General features: G+C 42.8%; 1 protein-coding gene across 2 annotated transcripts in view; it reads left to right on the top strand.

The window, feature by feature from the left end:
- Window positions 1–16,546, top strand: part of ANXA6 (annexin A6) — a 139,509-nt gene that overhangs the window by 100,790 nt on the left and 22,173 nt on the right. For both annotated transcript variants that reach the window (XM_069199574.1, XM_069199575.1), the window contains exons 17-18: window positions 1,699–1,812; window positions 10,623–10,713. In XM_069199574.1, the coding sequence (XP_069055675.1) occupies window positions 1,699–1,812; window positions 10,623–10,713 (205 nt within the window). The remainder of the gene's footprint in view (window positions 1–1,698; window positions 1,813–10,622; window positions 10,714–16,546) is intronic.

Here is a 16,546-nt window from a genome sequence, read left to right as displayed (position 1 = left end):
AATTATCAGACACAAGGTCTTCAGCTGTTTTGGCAGTACAACAACTAATATGTTTATCAAAAGTGCTCCATGATGTGATCAGATCTTAAGAGATTTACCTACAAAATAAAGTTTAATTATTGTGCTCAGTTAGTACACCCCATTTTCACTTTTTTTCACATGAAGGGTTCTCTTAGTTTGGGACTCTGCATACATGTACGAGGAAAGGCCATGGACCAGGATGAAGGTGACAAAGAGGATACTAGATTAGACCATCCCCTCTTCACGGAGAGTCACAATGACCTAGTAAGAAGGGTTCTGTGACCAGTTGAGCAGCACAATACAAAAGGGTGACATATATTTACAACAAGGCTTTTTAAAGTTAATTAGGAATTCCCATGAAATGCTCTTGAACAGCATTGTGTCAAATCAATTTTCCTTTTGTTTTCTGATTTACAATTTTTATTTGTCCCACTTTCTGTTTGTCTTCAATCTTGACTTTTTAAGACATACACCTACATCCACTTTTTCCAAAGGTGATTAATGTCTCTGAACTTATACCATACGTATACTCACTAAGACTTTGGGGGTCATTCCGACTCCCACCGGCGGTGATAACCGCACGCCTGGCGGGAGCCGCCGAATGACCGCACCACGGTCAAATGACCGCAGCGGCCATTCTGGCTTTCCCGCTGGGCTGGCGGGCGCCCGCCAGAAGGCCGCCCGCCAGCCCAGCGGGAAAGCGCCTTCAACGAGGAAGCCGGCTCCGAATGGAGCCGGCGGAGTTGAAGGCGTGCGACGGGTGCAGTGGCACCCGTCGTGATTTTCAGTGTCTGCTTGGCAGACACTGAAAATCAATGTGGGGCCCTGTTAGGGGGCCCCTGCAGTGCCCATGCCATTGGCATGGGCACTGCAGGGGCCCCCATGGGCCCCACAACACCCGTTACTGCCATCCTGTTCCTGGCAGTGAAAACCGCCAGGAACAGGATGGCGGTAAGGGGGTCGGAATCCCCATGGCGGCGCTGCAAGCAGCGCCGCCGTGGAGGATTCCCTGGGGCAGCGGGAAACCGGCGGGACACCGCTGGTTTCCCGTTTCTGACCGCCGCTGTACCGCCACGGTCAGAATGCCCATGGAAGCACCGCCAGCCTGTTGGCGGTGCTTCCGCGGTCGTTGGCCCTGGCGGTCGGTGACCACCAGGGTCAGAATGACCCCCTTTGTTCTGCCTCTATGGTGCTCTCTCCTCCTCACACTCTGATACACCCTTCCTCTTCTTTAACCTTTCCCATGACTTTCCCTTCCACCTCCTCTCCCCTTTCCCTAATCTTTGTTCCCCATTGTGTGTTTTTTTGCACTGTCTATCCTCCACTTCTAACACTAACTCTAATCTATGTTCTCACTGCTAGCTCTTTTGCATCCTATCTTTCCCTCCATCTTTATCCTAATTCCTGTAGTGCATAGTCCATAGTTTCTCCTCCATCCCCATGAATACTATTGCTCCTCCATCTCTCCCTTATTCCTCTAGACTTTGCCAGCTTTGATTCTGTTTCTTGTATATCATGTTTTTATTCTGCCTCTGTCTCCCTTTCTCTGGTCCATGCTCTCATCTTCCCATTTCATCCTCTTTCCACGTTACTTAACTTCTTGTAGATCAAATCCTCTAGTTAAATTCAGAAACCATTCCTTCATTTTCATAACCAACTTGTTCCCTTCCCTTGAAGGACCTCATGGCTGATCTCAAGTCAGAGCTCTCGGGTACTCTTGGAAAACTGATCCTTGGGCTGATGATGACCCCAGCGCAGTTTGACGCCAAGCAGCTGAAGAAAGCTATGGAGGTGAGTCTCAGTCAACACCCACTATTCCTTTTAGAAGCACTAAGACAATCACAGAACTAAGGATCTGATTTAGAACTTAGTGGATGGGTTACTCCATCACAACGGTGACGAATAGCCCATCTGCCAAAATCTAAATCCCATTCTATCCTATGGGAATTAGATTTTGGCGGACGGGATATCCGTCACCGTTGTGACGGAGTAACCTGCCTCTCTGAGTTCTAAATCAGGCCCTTAGTTACTAAACATGTTCTGAAGGAAAGATCTGCTCCTCTGTGAGTAAAAAAGGAGGCTGGAGTTTTTGTGATGGAGGGATGCCTACAAACAGAACAAGGTGGAAGGTTAATGGAAGTCATTGATTGAAAAAAACTACCTCAAAATTATAGGCAGACTAAATTTCCACACAGCTGACAACAGCATGGGAAAATACTTAGATCCTAATCAAGTAGTGCACTTGATGCTCAGCAATGAAAGCCAATAACAACAAAATGAACAACATAACAGTAGTTATTGTGAGAAGGATGTTGACGTTGCCACTCATGGTAATGTAGAAATGTGCACACACAAAATATAGCTGCATCAAGGGTAGCACTACAAGTTGAAACTGAATTGTCTTGAACTGCACACACATGCTTTCAATAGTGTGGAATAAATATTACACTTTATTCAAAGCATTCATGTGCAAATTATGTTACCACAGTTTGTAAAAGTGAAACATTTGAAAACAGTCACAGAAAGCAACAAATACGGTGAGCTGAGACTAATGTAGGCAGAAGGTGAACCCAGACGTATTTGATGTGTTTTAGAGACACACTCCAGTAACTAGCTGAGTTGCATGAAAAGACCTTTCCAACAAAAACACTAACCTTTATCTTTAAAATGGTCATTTCTATGCATTTTTAGATCTGCAAAAAATCTCCAGACTAAGAAGCACAATGATTCCAAGTTTAAACAATGCCATGCTAGTTTGTGGGGCATAATGTGTATTCTGTGATGTAATTTCGACTTCAGATTTCTGACCTACAAGTGTGTTTTTGTAAAGGTCTCTGTACCTGACAGCAGCTCCAATTTAGTAACTGGAATCTTCCAGGAACAGATGAGTTCAGGCCTTTGAAATAAGCAAGCACTTAAGGTGATCTGAACAATAAGCGCTATATAATGTGGGCACGTCCTACCTTATATTTGTTTTGATAATTTATTTTTATAAGGTGACACGTAAGGATAACCAACCAACTACCCTCATGAGGTCAAATTAACCTTTGGACTCAGATAGGTGTGAGTGTTTGGCTCTGAACAAAACAAAGTCAACAATAAACAAAACCTAACAATAACATCATTCATCAACATTGGAGTAGGTAATTTATACACACCATGACCTATTTGGCCATGAATCACCACACCAGTTTAGTAAAGTTCAAACATTTATTGCCCTTTGGATTAACAATGCTAACATCATGTAAACCAAACACAAAACCAAATTATACAGATATATGAATAACACAGGTTGACCAAACCTTCTAAAGAATCTCAGCTTCAACATAATATGGATCATTAGGCACTTAAGAATCACTACACAGAATAACAGCAATATCAGATGCACAGTTGAGATTGAAAACATTGATTTAACACAGATGTATTATTCAGTTATTTTGCGCAGCCAAATTCAGAATGTGACATTCTAACTATTACCCTAATTAGATTAAGCATGTTGGCCTTCATGCAGAAAGAAAAAGAAGACAAAAAGTAATTTTGAAAACATCTATGGCGCTAGCAAAAATAGCAGTTGGGTTTTTAGAAGAGATAAACATGAAAACCTGCAAGAAAGACACATGCGCAATTTGTGTTCTACCTTTCCTTAATGGGTTCAGCAGGCAGCGAAGTCTTCAGCAGTTGAGCATCTTCATGGTCAGCTTCAGTGGACAGAGATATATATGGGAACAGTTCAGTAATATTTGGCCTTAATGCATCTGAACTGTCAGTGACACATAGCACATTATTTCACTAGCAGAAATAATGCACATCTGAACACAGCCAGGAACAGGGAAGAACTGCACTCTAAACAGCAGGTAAGAATTCTGCATAAGACTGATTACAGCAAAGGACAAAGCAAAATCTCTTGAAAGTCTGAGCTTACATCCCAATATTAAAGGCCCAAAAAAGTAACTAGATACTCTGCCATTGGTTAGACTAGAGGGTGGTTTTGGACAGAACCAAGTAAAACTAACGCATGTTTCTTCATGTTGCACTTCTTGTGTTGTTTTCTCCCTCATAGTTTCAGCTCCTTTCACTGCCATCACCAGTTTTCGTCGCAGAAATAAAATGTTTCAAACTACATAAAACTACTGAAAGCCATTGTTTTCTGTGGAACACTATATGGCAGGAACTAAACAAATGTTTCAAAATACAGCACAAGAACATTTCTCTTGGATATTTGATCATCACACAGGATGTTTCAGAAATAACAGAAAACTTTCCATTGCCATCAGCATTTTCTAAACATCACATTTATTTAATTCTGAATTAGCTTAACATAGGTCCGTTTATAAACACTGTAAAATGTGCAGTGTACAAAATTTCATAAAACTATTTATTTTCTGAGCATGTAATTTTTTTTTTTTTAATACTCTCAGTTAGTAAAACATAACTATCTGTGCCAATTATCAGTGTAGGCCTCATTTTGATTTCAACCTTGCACTTTTAAATGCAAGGTTTTCTTTTAGTCAATCATGCTATTTTATTAGTAATTTTCTCACCCTAACAATAATAAATCCATAATAAGCACATCCTGATCTATCTCAAAAGGCAGTTAATAGCTATTACAATAACTGGTGTGTAATCTTTCTGAGTTCCATAAACTGCACAAAATCAATTGCATTTTCTGGTAATCTGAGTTGCAGTTCTCTTTGTGGCCTCTTGAATGACTTTGCAGACACTCCCCTGTGCTTTGAATCTCTAAATATTTGGAATCACAAACACCATTGTTTTGTAAACTCATCTTGATGTTCTTTTTGGTAAATTTCTTTTAATCTTGAAATCTCTTGTGTTTTTGAAATCTCGTGTTAAAAAAACAAAAATCTTAAAAAGGGCTTGCAGCCGCCTATTCCTTACTATTCGTTGGCATCATGGTCAGTCTCAATTTCTTGCATCTCACTGGTCAGCAGCATCAAGGTCACATCATCAGGTTTTACTTCTTCTAGCCTTGTTCCCTGGAGCTTAGATGGTTGGCAGCTAGTGTTCTTCTAGGGGCTGCATGCTTCTTGAAGTACTTTTTTATGTTCTAGCACTCCATAAGAGTGCATGTCTTTTATGACAGTCTTCACTCTTCCCTCGCATTCCTGGGGCATAGTTATTTGCAACCAGATATCCTTCCCCAATGTTGTTGCTTGAACCAGCCCCCATGCACGCTTGTTGCTCATTGTTGTATACTGGACTAACTGTTTTCAAGGTTTTTTTCTGTGGTTGGGAAGTATGGCGGCTATGTATTGAAGGAAACTTTGTAACAAACTGCTGCCATCTGCTGAACTAGAAAAGGATTTCTTCATACCTTAAGGCATGTGTTGCTTGCTGTTTATTTTTGCTATCTGGGTATGGCATCACATGCATGGACATCAATTAGGGTTAGCCAGGGGTCACAACTTCAATCCCTAGACAACTCATTGCGACCTCATTTGTTTGTGACCCCGTTTGCCAGGCCAGTAAACACCAATAAAATTATTGGCCTTTCCTCACCTCTGACAATTATAAGAACTATGGGCAATAATAAGAATTATGCACCTGTACTGGCCGGCAGTGATTTCATCCTTCCTTTTGCCTTAAAACTTGTAGTTGGCACATGATCTCAAGGGCAGTGTTTTTTTGGAGCAGCATGTGCTTACTGTTGTGCGCATTTGCAAGTATGTATGGGTTCATGTCGGGCACAGGAAGTGGTGATTCATCTTTCTTAGGTTTTGCCTGCACACGAGCTTGTGTGCTGCTTGCAAAATCTATTGATAATTAAAAAAACTTAAAATGGGCTTAGAACCGCCACTTAATTACCTGAACTTACCATTGGCTTAGTTCAACATCACTCTGATTTACGTGCTTCTGATTAGCCAGCACATCATCTGCACGTCACTTTCTGTTGTCTTCTTTATCTTCTTCACTGATCTTGTCATCGGGTTGCCTCTGGACCAAGTACTCCTTCCAGTCACTTCCCATTGACACTGGCCAGTGTCCTTCCTCTGGCTACCACGCTTCAAGTACTTCTTTTTTCTTTCTGCATGCCATCTTTTTTCTTCTGTGACATCTTCTTTCTTCGCTGCCGTCTGTTATAATAATGTCTATGTTAAATTTGAAAAAACATTAACGGTTTACCAAATTTAAAACAAACATTATTATAACAGTTTTCAAATATTTTAGAATCCAGTTAGATAGAATGAAAAAACAAAGGTGAAACCTATTGGCTTTGACACTGCTTGTTCTTCTGCCAGTGGCAGATAGTGAGCGTGCCTCACATGGCCTGCAGAACTCATCCCAGGCTCAGAATCAATGATTTGCAGCACCAGCCGCACCAGTGTCACTTTTTCTTGAGATAGTACAGACGGACGGTGTCAACACTGATGCTTAAGTTAATGGGATGTATGCCCATGCCACAACGATGTCCCTCAACCCTGACACCCGGAGGTCTGGTCGCCGCCCTGCTAATGCACACACGCAGGTAGGGCGGGGCTGGAAAGCTCACAGCAAGACAGGGAAATATAACATTATATTTTATTTTGTTATTTTAGAAATTCTTAGCAGGTCCATGATACCCAGCTAGTCCCACAGTTCGAGAGCAAGATTGAATGGAAAGAACATGATAAAAAAATAATACTGTTGAAACTTCTCTTAGACATTAGTTTGAAATAACCAAGACAGAGGGAGGGCGGAAACGATAGCGAAATCCCTATAACCCGCTTTGAACATCTTAAAGAAGGGAAGGGTCCTAGGTAGTCCACAGGGTTGCTTAGCTCGTGTCGTAATAAAGTCCGGTATCAACAATGAGACTTAAGTAGGGGTAAATAAAATTGATAGAAGGCCTCTTCCCACTTTGTCCTATTTTTACCAATGTTCATTGGTCTGCTACTGTTCTCCTTAAATTTCTTGGTGGAAGGACATTTCATATAGCTTTTCATTTTAAACACAGGATGTTATTTGGCGCTGTATTTATCTTACCCACAATAAGATTGTTCTGTTGCCCCATTATTAATACCTATAGCACTAGTATGTTCTTTTCTTAAAATCCTTATGTGGAAGGAAAATTCACTAACCATTTCACCCTAAGCTAAAGAACTGTAATTGCCTTCTTGCACTAAAATTGTTCTGTTAAATGTTTATGTGGAAGGAAAGTTTTATGGTTTTAATTAACTAATAAACTTGTGTTTTACTCTATGTGGCTTTCAAAACGAATATATAAGCGTAAGGCATGCCTGCCACTTACCATAATTCGAGATCGTGCTGCACGCTACATGTCAGAGGCCTGGTGGTGAAATAAGAAATTTGGTGTGTTGCGTGACGGTTATAAAGTTTCTTGTGCCTTCTAGCAGGAATTTAGGTCTTATTGGGCCCTTTTTTGAAATCCTTAACTTGACGCAACAGCACAGATCAACAGATTTCTCAGTAATGACTGTTATAAAAACCTTTGAGGTAACTAATGTCAGAAATGCAGTCCTTCTTCACACTTCGCTGGTTTCTGTTCACCTTGCATTCCCTAACATGGTTTGCTTTTTCCAGATGCTATGTTTCTGTAGTTTTTACAATGAAACACATGGCTTTTGTGTGGTTCACACATTGAATTGTGCTACCTGTGAAAGCTGTGGGTGAAGTAAAAACTAAAGGCAGTGTTTCAGTCAGAGCCTTCAATGAGTTATAAAGGTATTGTGATCATATACCCATCCAATCTTTGGCCTCTCTGGAGTTATGGTTTTGGATGGGCCAATTGTACATTTGTGAGCATCTGTGTGAAGCACAGGATTGTATTTCACATATTTTAACCCACGTCCTCAATTACATGAGCCATGATTCTTGGAAAGATCTCAGTTACCCTTCTTTGGCCGAGGCCCTATTAGCGACTCTTCACCTTTTTCATCTCACATAAGGCACCGCCTGCTAGTACAGTTGCACAGCGGCCACTTATTGTATGGTGGGGTGAACTTAAAGAAGTGCTTTCAGTAGGAGTAGTGGAAGGTAAATGGTGGTAATTACTCTTCGACCTTCATTATCTAGTGTTCATTATATAACACTTATTTGATATTGGGTGCTTACAATCAAGCCAGCATACTTTCCATTGTTCTAAAAGATTCTTAACCAATGCTGTATCATCTACACTCTGTATCTAAAGATACTGTCTGATAACAACGTTACCAGATCCGAAGTTGTGTGATGTCACTTCCTGTGACATCATGGGTAGAGGAGGTCAAGGGCATATGATGTCACTTCTGCTACCCCTGGCATTTCAGTAAATCGATGTCCATGATCTCACGCTCTCTAATCAGCCTGTGGAGCACGTTCCATAAATTGAGAAGTGCTTTAAATTAAAACATACAAATACTCTTCGGACTAGTGTCTATGAACTGTACAGTGAGAACACATATAATAAAAGAAAATAGCTCAAGTCTCCCCTCTGCTGGTCACATTTAATTGAAGCTACTTTGACGATTTGTTTACCAAATCAGTTCTTTCAAGCAGAAGTTCGTCATTAGGTTTCACCTACACAGCTCTTGCTAATTCTTTTGCAATGATTAGGTGTTGCCTACACAGTGCTTACGCTGTGCCTACGAAATCTCTTGTAACTAAAACAAGCTTTGGCAAAGTCAACGTGTTTCGCCTGTGTGAGACCTATTGGTGTTGTCAATGTTTTTTTTTAAAAAGCTGTACAGCACCGCGGGCTTAAAGAAAAGAAAAAAGTGCCATGTCACGGTCAACACTGCTGTGCAACATCTTTAAAAATCATTGACAACTCCAGTAGGCAAAAGCATTTGGCTTTGCCAGAGCTTGCTATTTATGTCTACCTTACCACCATCTGGTAGAGAGATTAGAGGGGGCTGAAAAGTAGACACTATGTGCCAAGTTTAGGAACAAGTGTCACAACATGCTGCATAAATATTCTTTTCCTGGTGACAAAAAAGTTTTCCTGACTGCTATTCACACAAAAGCTCTGTGCATTTCTTTTATTATAGCTGAACCATTGACATTATCTACATAGAAATACTTTGGCGATATGTAAATGAATTACTCTTAGGTTCCATCCATTGCTTTAACATAACTATACCTGCATTGGATTCGTTCTTGTTCGTCTCCCCTTTTGTGCATTTGTAAAAACTGCTCCCCTTTCTTCCTTGGCTTGCTGCATTTTATAAAAATTGAAACTTGTACCTCTATTTTATCACTCAACCGTCCATTAACATTGCTTGACTTCTGACCACGTCCATGACCATGGAACATTGTTTTTACAATTTATCAACATCCCCAAAGCTAATCGATGGTTTAATATTTTAATAATTTCTTTATCGATTATCTCTTGGGTGTAAAATATATATGGAAGTTAGACCTGAATGGCTGAAGGTAGCTGAAGAGCTGTGAAACTGAGTTGCTGTTTCGTGGTTAGCAAATTGGATGCTCTTGGTTACAAATTCGGAGGACAATCCGATTCTTGGAGAACCAAAAGTTGCAGATGGATGGAAAACTGAAATTTAGACGAGTGACAAGCGCATCCCCTTAAACAGAATCACATATCACATTATAATAGTTAGGAGCTCGATTTATAACTTGGCAGTCGTAGAGTATTTCACTTCATCCCCCTGGTGCAGGTCCCGACTGCCAAACTTAAAATTGCCTTATAAATGCGGGCGAGTGTACATTTAATACATTGACGGGAATCGCCATCAAGGTGGTTCTTATCAATGCATTGTTAATTTACCATTTGGCTCCATCAAACATGCTGGAGCCATATGGCAAAGTTCCATATTTTTATTTCCAAAAACAAAATCCCAAATTGTGATTTTGTTTTTAAAAATAAAAAAGCAACGCCCCTCTCGCCATGAGAGTTGTCTCCTATGACAAGGTGGGCATTTTGCAGTTTTTACTACACCTTACCTCCAGGGTTTTCCTGGCAGTGAAAACCGACCAGTAGGGCCTCCTATCTAAATTAGGTAGGCAAATGTAGAGGTCACCCTCCAGTGGCACATACTCCTCTGGGGTGTTAGAAGGGGTCTAACCACAGCGGAGATGCAGTAGTCTCCACCATTGTTACACTAAAGATCAGCAGGCTTTTAAATCTGGTGGGCAGACCAGCGTGTTGACCGAAAAGGTACTCCAATGCCATTGCGACCAGTTACCTTTTCCACCAACGTATAAAAAATTCCCTAAATTTTGATGGTCGTCTATCTCTCTCTCAGTTTTCTTCCATATATACATATACAAGGTGAGTCCAATAGGGAAGGCAGAGAGGATAGGGAAAGGGGGAAGTTTTTGTTTTGTACATGTACTTGACCAGCTATTATGATTTGGATAATATAGAACTCCTCCCTGGGTGTAGCCTTGTGAACCCTGTTTCTTGCACCAGGTTCTCCCACACGATCACTGATATTGCTGCCCCCACTGAGATGTCTATAATAGTACATAACTTTTGCATGTCTGCATACAAACACAGGCACACCAAGTCACAGACTTGAAGTTCTGAAGATAACTTAAGACTAACTATGAAGACACTGCACAGGAAGTGAACTGACAATCTGATGTTTGCTCCTCTCTGTGTTACCTAAGCAACTACATGTCTTCTCTTCCTGTGTTTCCAGGGTGCTGGCACAGAAGAGAAGACGCTTATCGAAATCTTGGCCACAAGGAACAACCAGGAGATCCAGGCCATCAATGAGGCCTACCTGGAAGGTAGGGATATGAGCCGAACAGTGGAACCTGAGCGTTACAAGACACAATTCATCATGTGCGGCAGAGTGAGGAGTTGCAATATGTGGTTCAGTTCTGCAATATGATGTGTGAGGAGACTGGTGGTACTGTCTGTGGGGACTTCACTTGCAACTTGACTCAGACAGGTTATTACTTTTACTAATTGACTATTGTGCTTTCCAATTTGGTGCAGGATATAATGATAAGCGAATAGGTAGAAAGCTAGGTACCTTTGCCTTCCTCACAGTGTAGGTTGCAACTCACTAGCCATGTGTATGATTCCCTAGCCTAGTATGTAACTTCCACCTGTCTATTACATAATTCCCTAACCAAGCATTAGATTTCACACAGTCTAAAATTGTATTTCACAATCTCTCTTACGATTTATCAGTCAGCCTTGTCATTCACCACCCAGAAGTGTTTGCCTCTCGCCTGTATGTGGTTCCTTCTACGAGCTCGGAGTACAGTGCCATGACATTGAAAAGGATATCCAGACTAAACTGATTTCCCTTTGCCTCAGCGATCATCAGGCTAACGCGTGACCTCTGAGGCTATTGGGCCTGGCTGGGTTGGCAATAAAGGACACAGGAAAACCTCTAGGAAATGGAGTTGACTGCTTTCATGTCTGGATGGCCTGAGTAATCCTATGCCCACTGAGATCTTAAAACAGCTGAGAGGGGCTGGCATACACCTTTCTCATAGAGCCATGCTTGCTTTGCTGATGCAGAGAAATCATGCTCCTGGTATGATGCAAGGCGCTACTGGAGCAGTTCATGAGTACTTACCTCAGAAACGGCTTCTTAGCCAATACATTTGGGAAGCTGTGCTGTAAAATAAATAATTTGGCTTAATTATTTTAAAAATAACTTCGGGAGGGGACCCCGAAATAAGGAGGCTCCTACTGACTCCCTGATTTTATTTGTTCCATGCAGTCTAGGGCTAGCATTTACATTTTCCTGGAATGTTTTTTTGTTTCCAGTTATGTTACCGTGGGATTCCACCATCAACCGCATGAACTTCCTGCCTAGCACGTGACTCCTAGCCTACCTAGGGATTTCCCTGTGGATGTCTGACTTTGGACGAGTCAAAGTACATTTATGTTCAAAATGGAGGTTGTGCCTTCCGTTCCCTCACTGGTGTCCTGGCAGAACTTCACAGATGTTTGTGAATCTTATTTTCGGACCTTTCCGAGGTTCTCTGTGACTCGAGACGATGCCCCCTCTCCCTACTTTTAGTATGCAGGAGCAGAATTTCTTTGCTCAGTCTGTCAGCGACTGTATACCTGCTATTTGATTTTAGCGACATCATGGTCAGATTATAGAATTGATGTCCGCGTCTGAGGATCTATTTTGTGACATTGGAGAGCGCTTCAGTGGGGGAAGTGTGATTCGGCCATGTTATTTTATGTTATGTTATGTTATGCTATGTTATGTTATGTTATAGTGTGCTGTGTGTTTATGTTGTGATAAGTTATGATGTTTTAAGTTCTGATTTATGTCATGATCTGTTTTAATTTTTAAGTTATAATCTGTTTTATGGTATGATATGTTTTATGTAATTTTATGTTACTCTCGGGTCTTAGCTCCATTTCCTATCATAGAGTGTTTTTCTCACTCCGTGCCCAAAACACGAAAACATGACAAATGGCCGTAGGGAGAGGTGGACTGTAGTCTACCATTTCGTGATAGCTTACCATTGGTCACGGTGAGAGAGAGAGAGAGAGAGAGAGAGAGAGAGAGAGAATGAGAGAGAGCCTTTGTTGTTGGGAGCAATACTAAGTTGCTGCTCCCTTCTCACTACTAGTGACGTGGACTCACCGTTGCACTAGAGAGGTGTATGTTTGCACCAAGATTTCTATTGACAACTCAATGCATAACAACCTTTAAACAAACCAGCCAGTTGAAATTGTAATTGGCACCTACTAGATAGTGCATAAATTGTATACTGCAATGTTGATATTATTCACTGAAGTATCCTAAAAAAACAATAATTCCGGAGGGCCTACTCGCAGAGGTTACTGGGCTCACTGGAATGACAAATTGTGGTGTTCACAAGGAGATTTCAGCTGTATTTGAAATACTGCGGTAACTATTCAAGCGTCAGTGCAGGAACACTGAAGCCTGCTTGTTGTTCATCAAAAACTTTTAACCCCCTTGATTCCCACTTCGGAATAAACAAGGCCTCTGGTAATGTTAATTTGAGTGTGAGGAAATAAAAAGCCAACCTCGAGGCCCATCCAAATGGGGGCCTGTGGCTACAGACAAAGGCACGTACTTTTAAAGGTGTTCAACGAACCGGATAACTGGCTGTGAGGTCCCAAATTCTGTAATCATACTTTTCCAATAATGGCCGAAAGCTCTCTAAAATGGATAACAAAACATCAAATCTAACTTTAAAGTAGTTTTTGAGCATGAACCTGATATAGATTCTCATGTAGTGCATAGTCTTTCCATTAGTGTTTGCGTTGGAAATTCCCGTCTGTTTTTCTGGCCAAAGTTAGACTTGCCTGAGAGAGCATCTGTAAGAAAACTACCGCTTGACATCGAGACACAGCTCTATCTTGCCACATGTTCGCCATCATCTTCTGCCTGATAAGTGCTTAGGGCTAGATATAATAAACATTATTACGGTTGCCAACTAACTGAGTAGCTGTTTGCAACTATAAAAATGTTTTCTACAATATACTAAAGCCATTTCAGAAGTCAGTACATTTTAACTAACTTCTCAAATGGCTTTGCGACTCCAAACCAAATCACTGTTTGGAAGTGGCGTGCTGTAGTTATTCCTTCCAAACAGTGATTCAATATGTCATAAGTGTATTGTCAAGAGCAATCAGGGCATGGACGGAGAAAGAGGATCCCCTTAATTAGGGGAAAGACCGATGCAGAGAGAGGAACTGTGCAGATCAAGTGTGGAAGAAAAAACTATGCAAGACTTCATACACACAAATGCGCGTTCACTTGAAGGTGTCATAGGGAGATCATGGAATAAAACCTAAAAACATTAAAAAAAAACCTCTTGTACACAATACTGCACTAGGCACCTAAGTTCTCTATCCAATCACACAAGGGGAAGTGAATAGTGTAGGTCTGAAGGAGTGCTGGCCAGATGCAACCGGAGTGGAACACATTGGCCAGGACTGAAAAAAGCACATCGCATTTGTAGGTGGGAAGGGTGGTATTCTAGACAAACAGTAGGCACTGTCTCCTCTAGAGAAGAGACTGTCAATCACAGAAGCAAATGCTTAAAAAGTATGATGGCTGATGGAAAGGCTGCAGGTACAAAGTATGGACCCCGACTTTCAGTTCTCACTCTGGTGGCAGTAGTTCCTAACCTCCATCCATCCCATAAATCCATTTCTCTTACAGCCCAATCATCAGAAAATGGGACCTGCTTTCTTGGAATTTAAAACATTTAGGGGGTCATTCTGACCCTGGCGGCCGGTGGCCGCCAGGGCCACCGACCACGGGTGCACCGCCAACAGGCTGGCGGTGCTCCCACGAGCATTCTGACCGCGGCGGTTCAGCCGCGGTCAGAAGCGGAAAGTCGGCGGTCTCCCGCCGACTTCCCGCTGCTCGGGGTAATCCTCCATGGCGGCGGAGCGCGCTCCGCCGCCATGGGGATTCTGACACCCCCTACTGCCATCCTGTTCCTGGCGGGTCTCCCGCCAGGAACAGGATGGCGGTAGGGGGGCCGCGGGGCCCCTGGGGACCCCTGCAGTGCCCATGCCGTTGGCATGGGCACTGCAGGGGCCCCCGTAAGAGGGCCCCACTGTGTATTTCAGTGTCTGCAATGCAGACACTGAAATACGCGACGGGTGCAAACTGCACCCGTCGCACCCCTGCAACTACGCCGGGTCAATTCTGAGCCGGCGTCCTCGTTGCAGGGGCATTTCCTCTGGGCCGGCGGGCGCTCTTTTGGAGAGCGCCCGCCTGCCCAGAGGAAATGTCTGAATGGCCGCCGCGGTCTTCTGACCGCGGTGCGGTCATTTGGTGGCTCCCTCCAGGCGGGCGGCTCCTGCCGCCCGCCGGGCTCAGAATGAGCCCCTTACTCTGTTTTTCAAATTTTTTTTTTTTAACTCTTTTTATTAAAAACCGATCAATAATGATCATACTTCTTTTATCACAGGATACATAATTCCAACCATTAGCTAGGCTGATGTCAGCAAAATTCTGGTGGACGACATTACACAATATACCCTTCACCACAAGATCTCCAGTGTAGTCCATGAGTCTATCTAGCAATACGGACCAGTTGGCTAAAATGCCCGACCCCCCCAACATCATTTTCCCCTGTAGGTACTCCATCCTCCCCATACTTTCTCCCATTTTTGTGGGCACCCTCTGCTGAGGTCTATAACATGTTCAGCTCTTTGACACCAATCCAGGCCAGTTTCCCAGTATGACATCGAGGCATCTCAGAGGATCCCCCGTGTTTAGCTATATTTAGTTTCGCCATCATCGCTCTAAGCGCTGACCAGATTTTCTGGTGTCACTGTGTATCACCAATTATATTTTACAGCACTATTTAGCTTTCTGCGTAAACCGCTAACCCCACAACCCGGCTCATTATATCTCTTAACTTTCCCTGGTATTCCTGGATCCTGTTGCATTCCCACAATATATGGATAAATGACCCTCCCTGCCCACAACCTCTGAGACACAGTAGGCAGCTCACTCTTCCTATTTTAAACAGCATGTTCCTGGAGTTATAGACCCTATGGAGGACTTTAAGTTGTACCGTCTGAAGCAGGCTCAGAACACTATTTCCCTAAGGTTCTGCAGTGCCTCAGTCCAGTTGTCATCATCCATCAGTCCTATTTCTAAGTCGCAGGCGGCTTGCAGTCCCCCTCCCCTGTTCTGCAGCACTGTTCATTAACTTCCGATATATAAGGGAGATTGCCCTATCTATCAGGGAGTCCATCAACACCGTGTCCTCCAGTGGGGCTACTGAAGGCAACTGTTCACCCTCCACTATATGGCAGCTAAGGGCATTTCCCACCTGTAGATATTTGTATCACTTGGTGTTGTTTAGTTCGAATTCTGTTTGTAGGGCTTCGAATGTGATGTATGCCTGGTCTTTCCAAATGTCCCCCAACTTCTCAACACCAATTAGTGACCATTTTGAAAACCCCTCTAGATGCGCCACCTTCCGAAGCATATCACTAGTCCACTGTGAGGTGAGATCCGTCAGTTTATCCTCCCAGCCTAAGTATCCGGTTGCCTCCCTCCACGCCCACACTACCGCCTGAGTGTGGAAAGGCAATGTTCATTCCTGCACCTTCCGATAGAGGAGAAGCAAGCAGCCAGCCTGGCCAATGGCTAGCCTGTCAACCCGGTAGGCAGGCTCTTCTCCATCCTCATACATCCACACATTCACATCCACCAACTGCGAGGTCAAATAGTATTGCTGCACATTTGGAACTGCCAACCTCCCCTCACAAACGCCCCTCTGTAGCTTGCTCAGCACAGTATGCAAGACGCCTCCGCTCCAAATCAGAAGGCGCAGTTCCTGGTCTAGTTTCTGTAAGAAGAGATGGGCCTAAACGAGTTGCACTTACCCACCTCCTTAGAGTCAGTTGTGTAGCCAGCATGAGCAAGAAGCTTATACCCGAATCTGTCTAGGGCCTTGTATTGATTTCCCTGAAGGTGTATTTCTTGGAGAAGATCAAGTCTGGGGCATGCCTATGGAAACACTAGAGCACTACTGTGTTCTTAAGCTTCAATCTATTCATGTTTCATGTCCATATTTTCTGAGCATTACGCTTATGGGTGTCCATTTGGAGCGAAGTGCATCATATTAGTGGATAACTACA

This window comes from Pleurodeles waltl, chromosome 7 (genome assembly GCF_031143425.1).
Source record: "Pleurodeles waltl isolate 20211129_DDA chromosome 7, aPleWal1.hap1.20221129, whole genome shotgun sequence".
NCBI lineage: Eukaryota > Metazoa > Chordata > Amphibia > Caudata > Salamandridae > Pleurodeles > Pleurodeles waltl.
The sequence above is the reverse complement of the archived record's forward strand: the minus strand, read 5'-3'. Positions and strand labels throughout refer to the sequence as shown.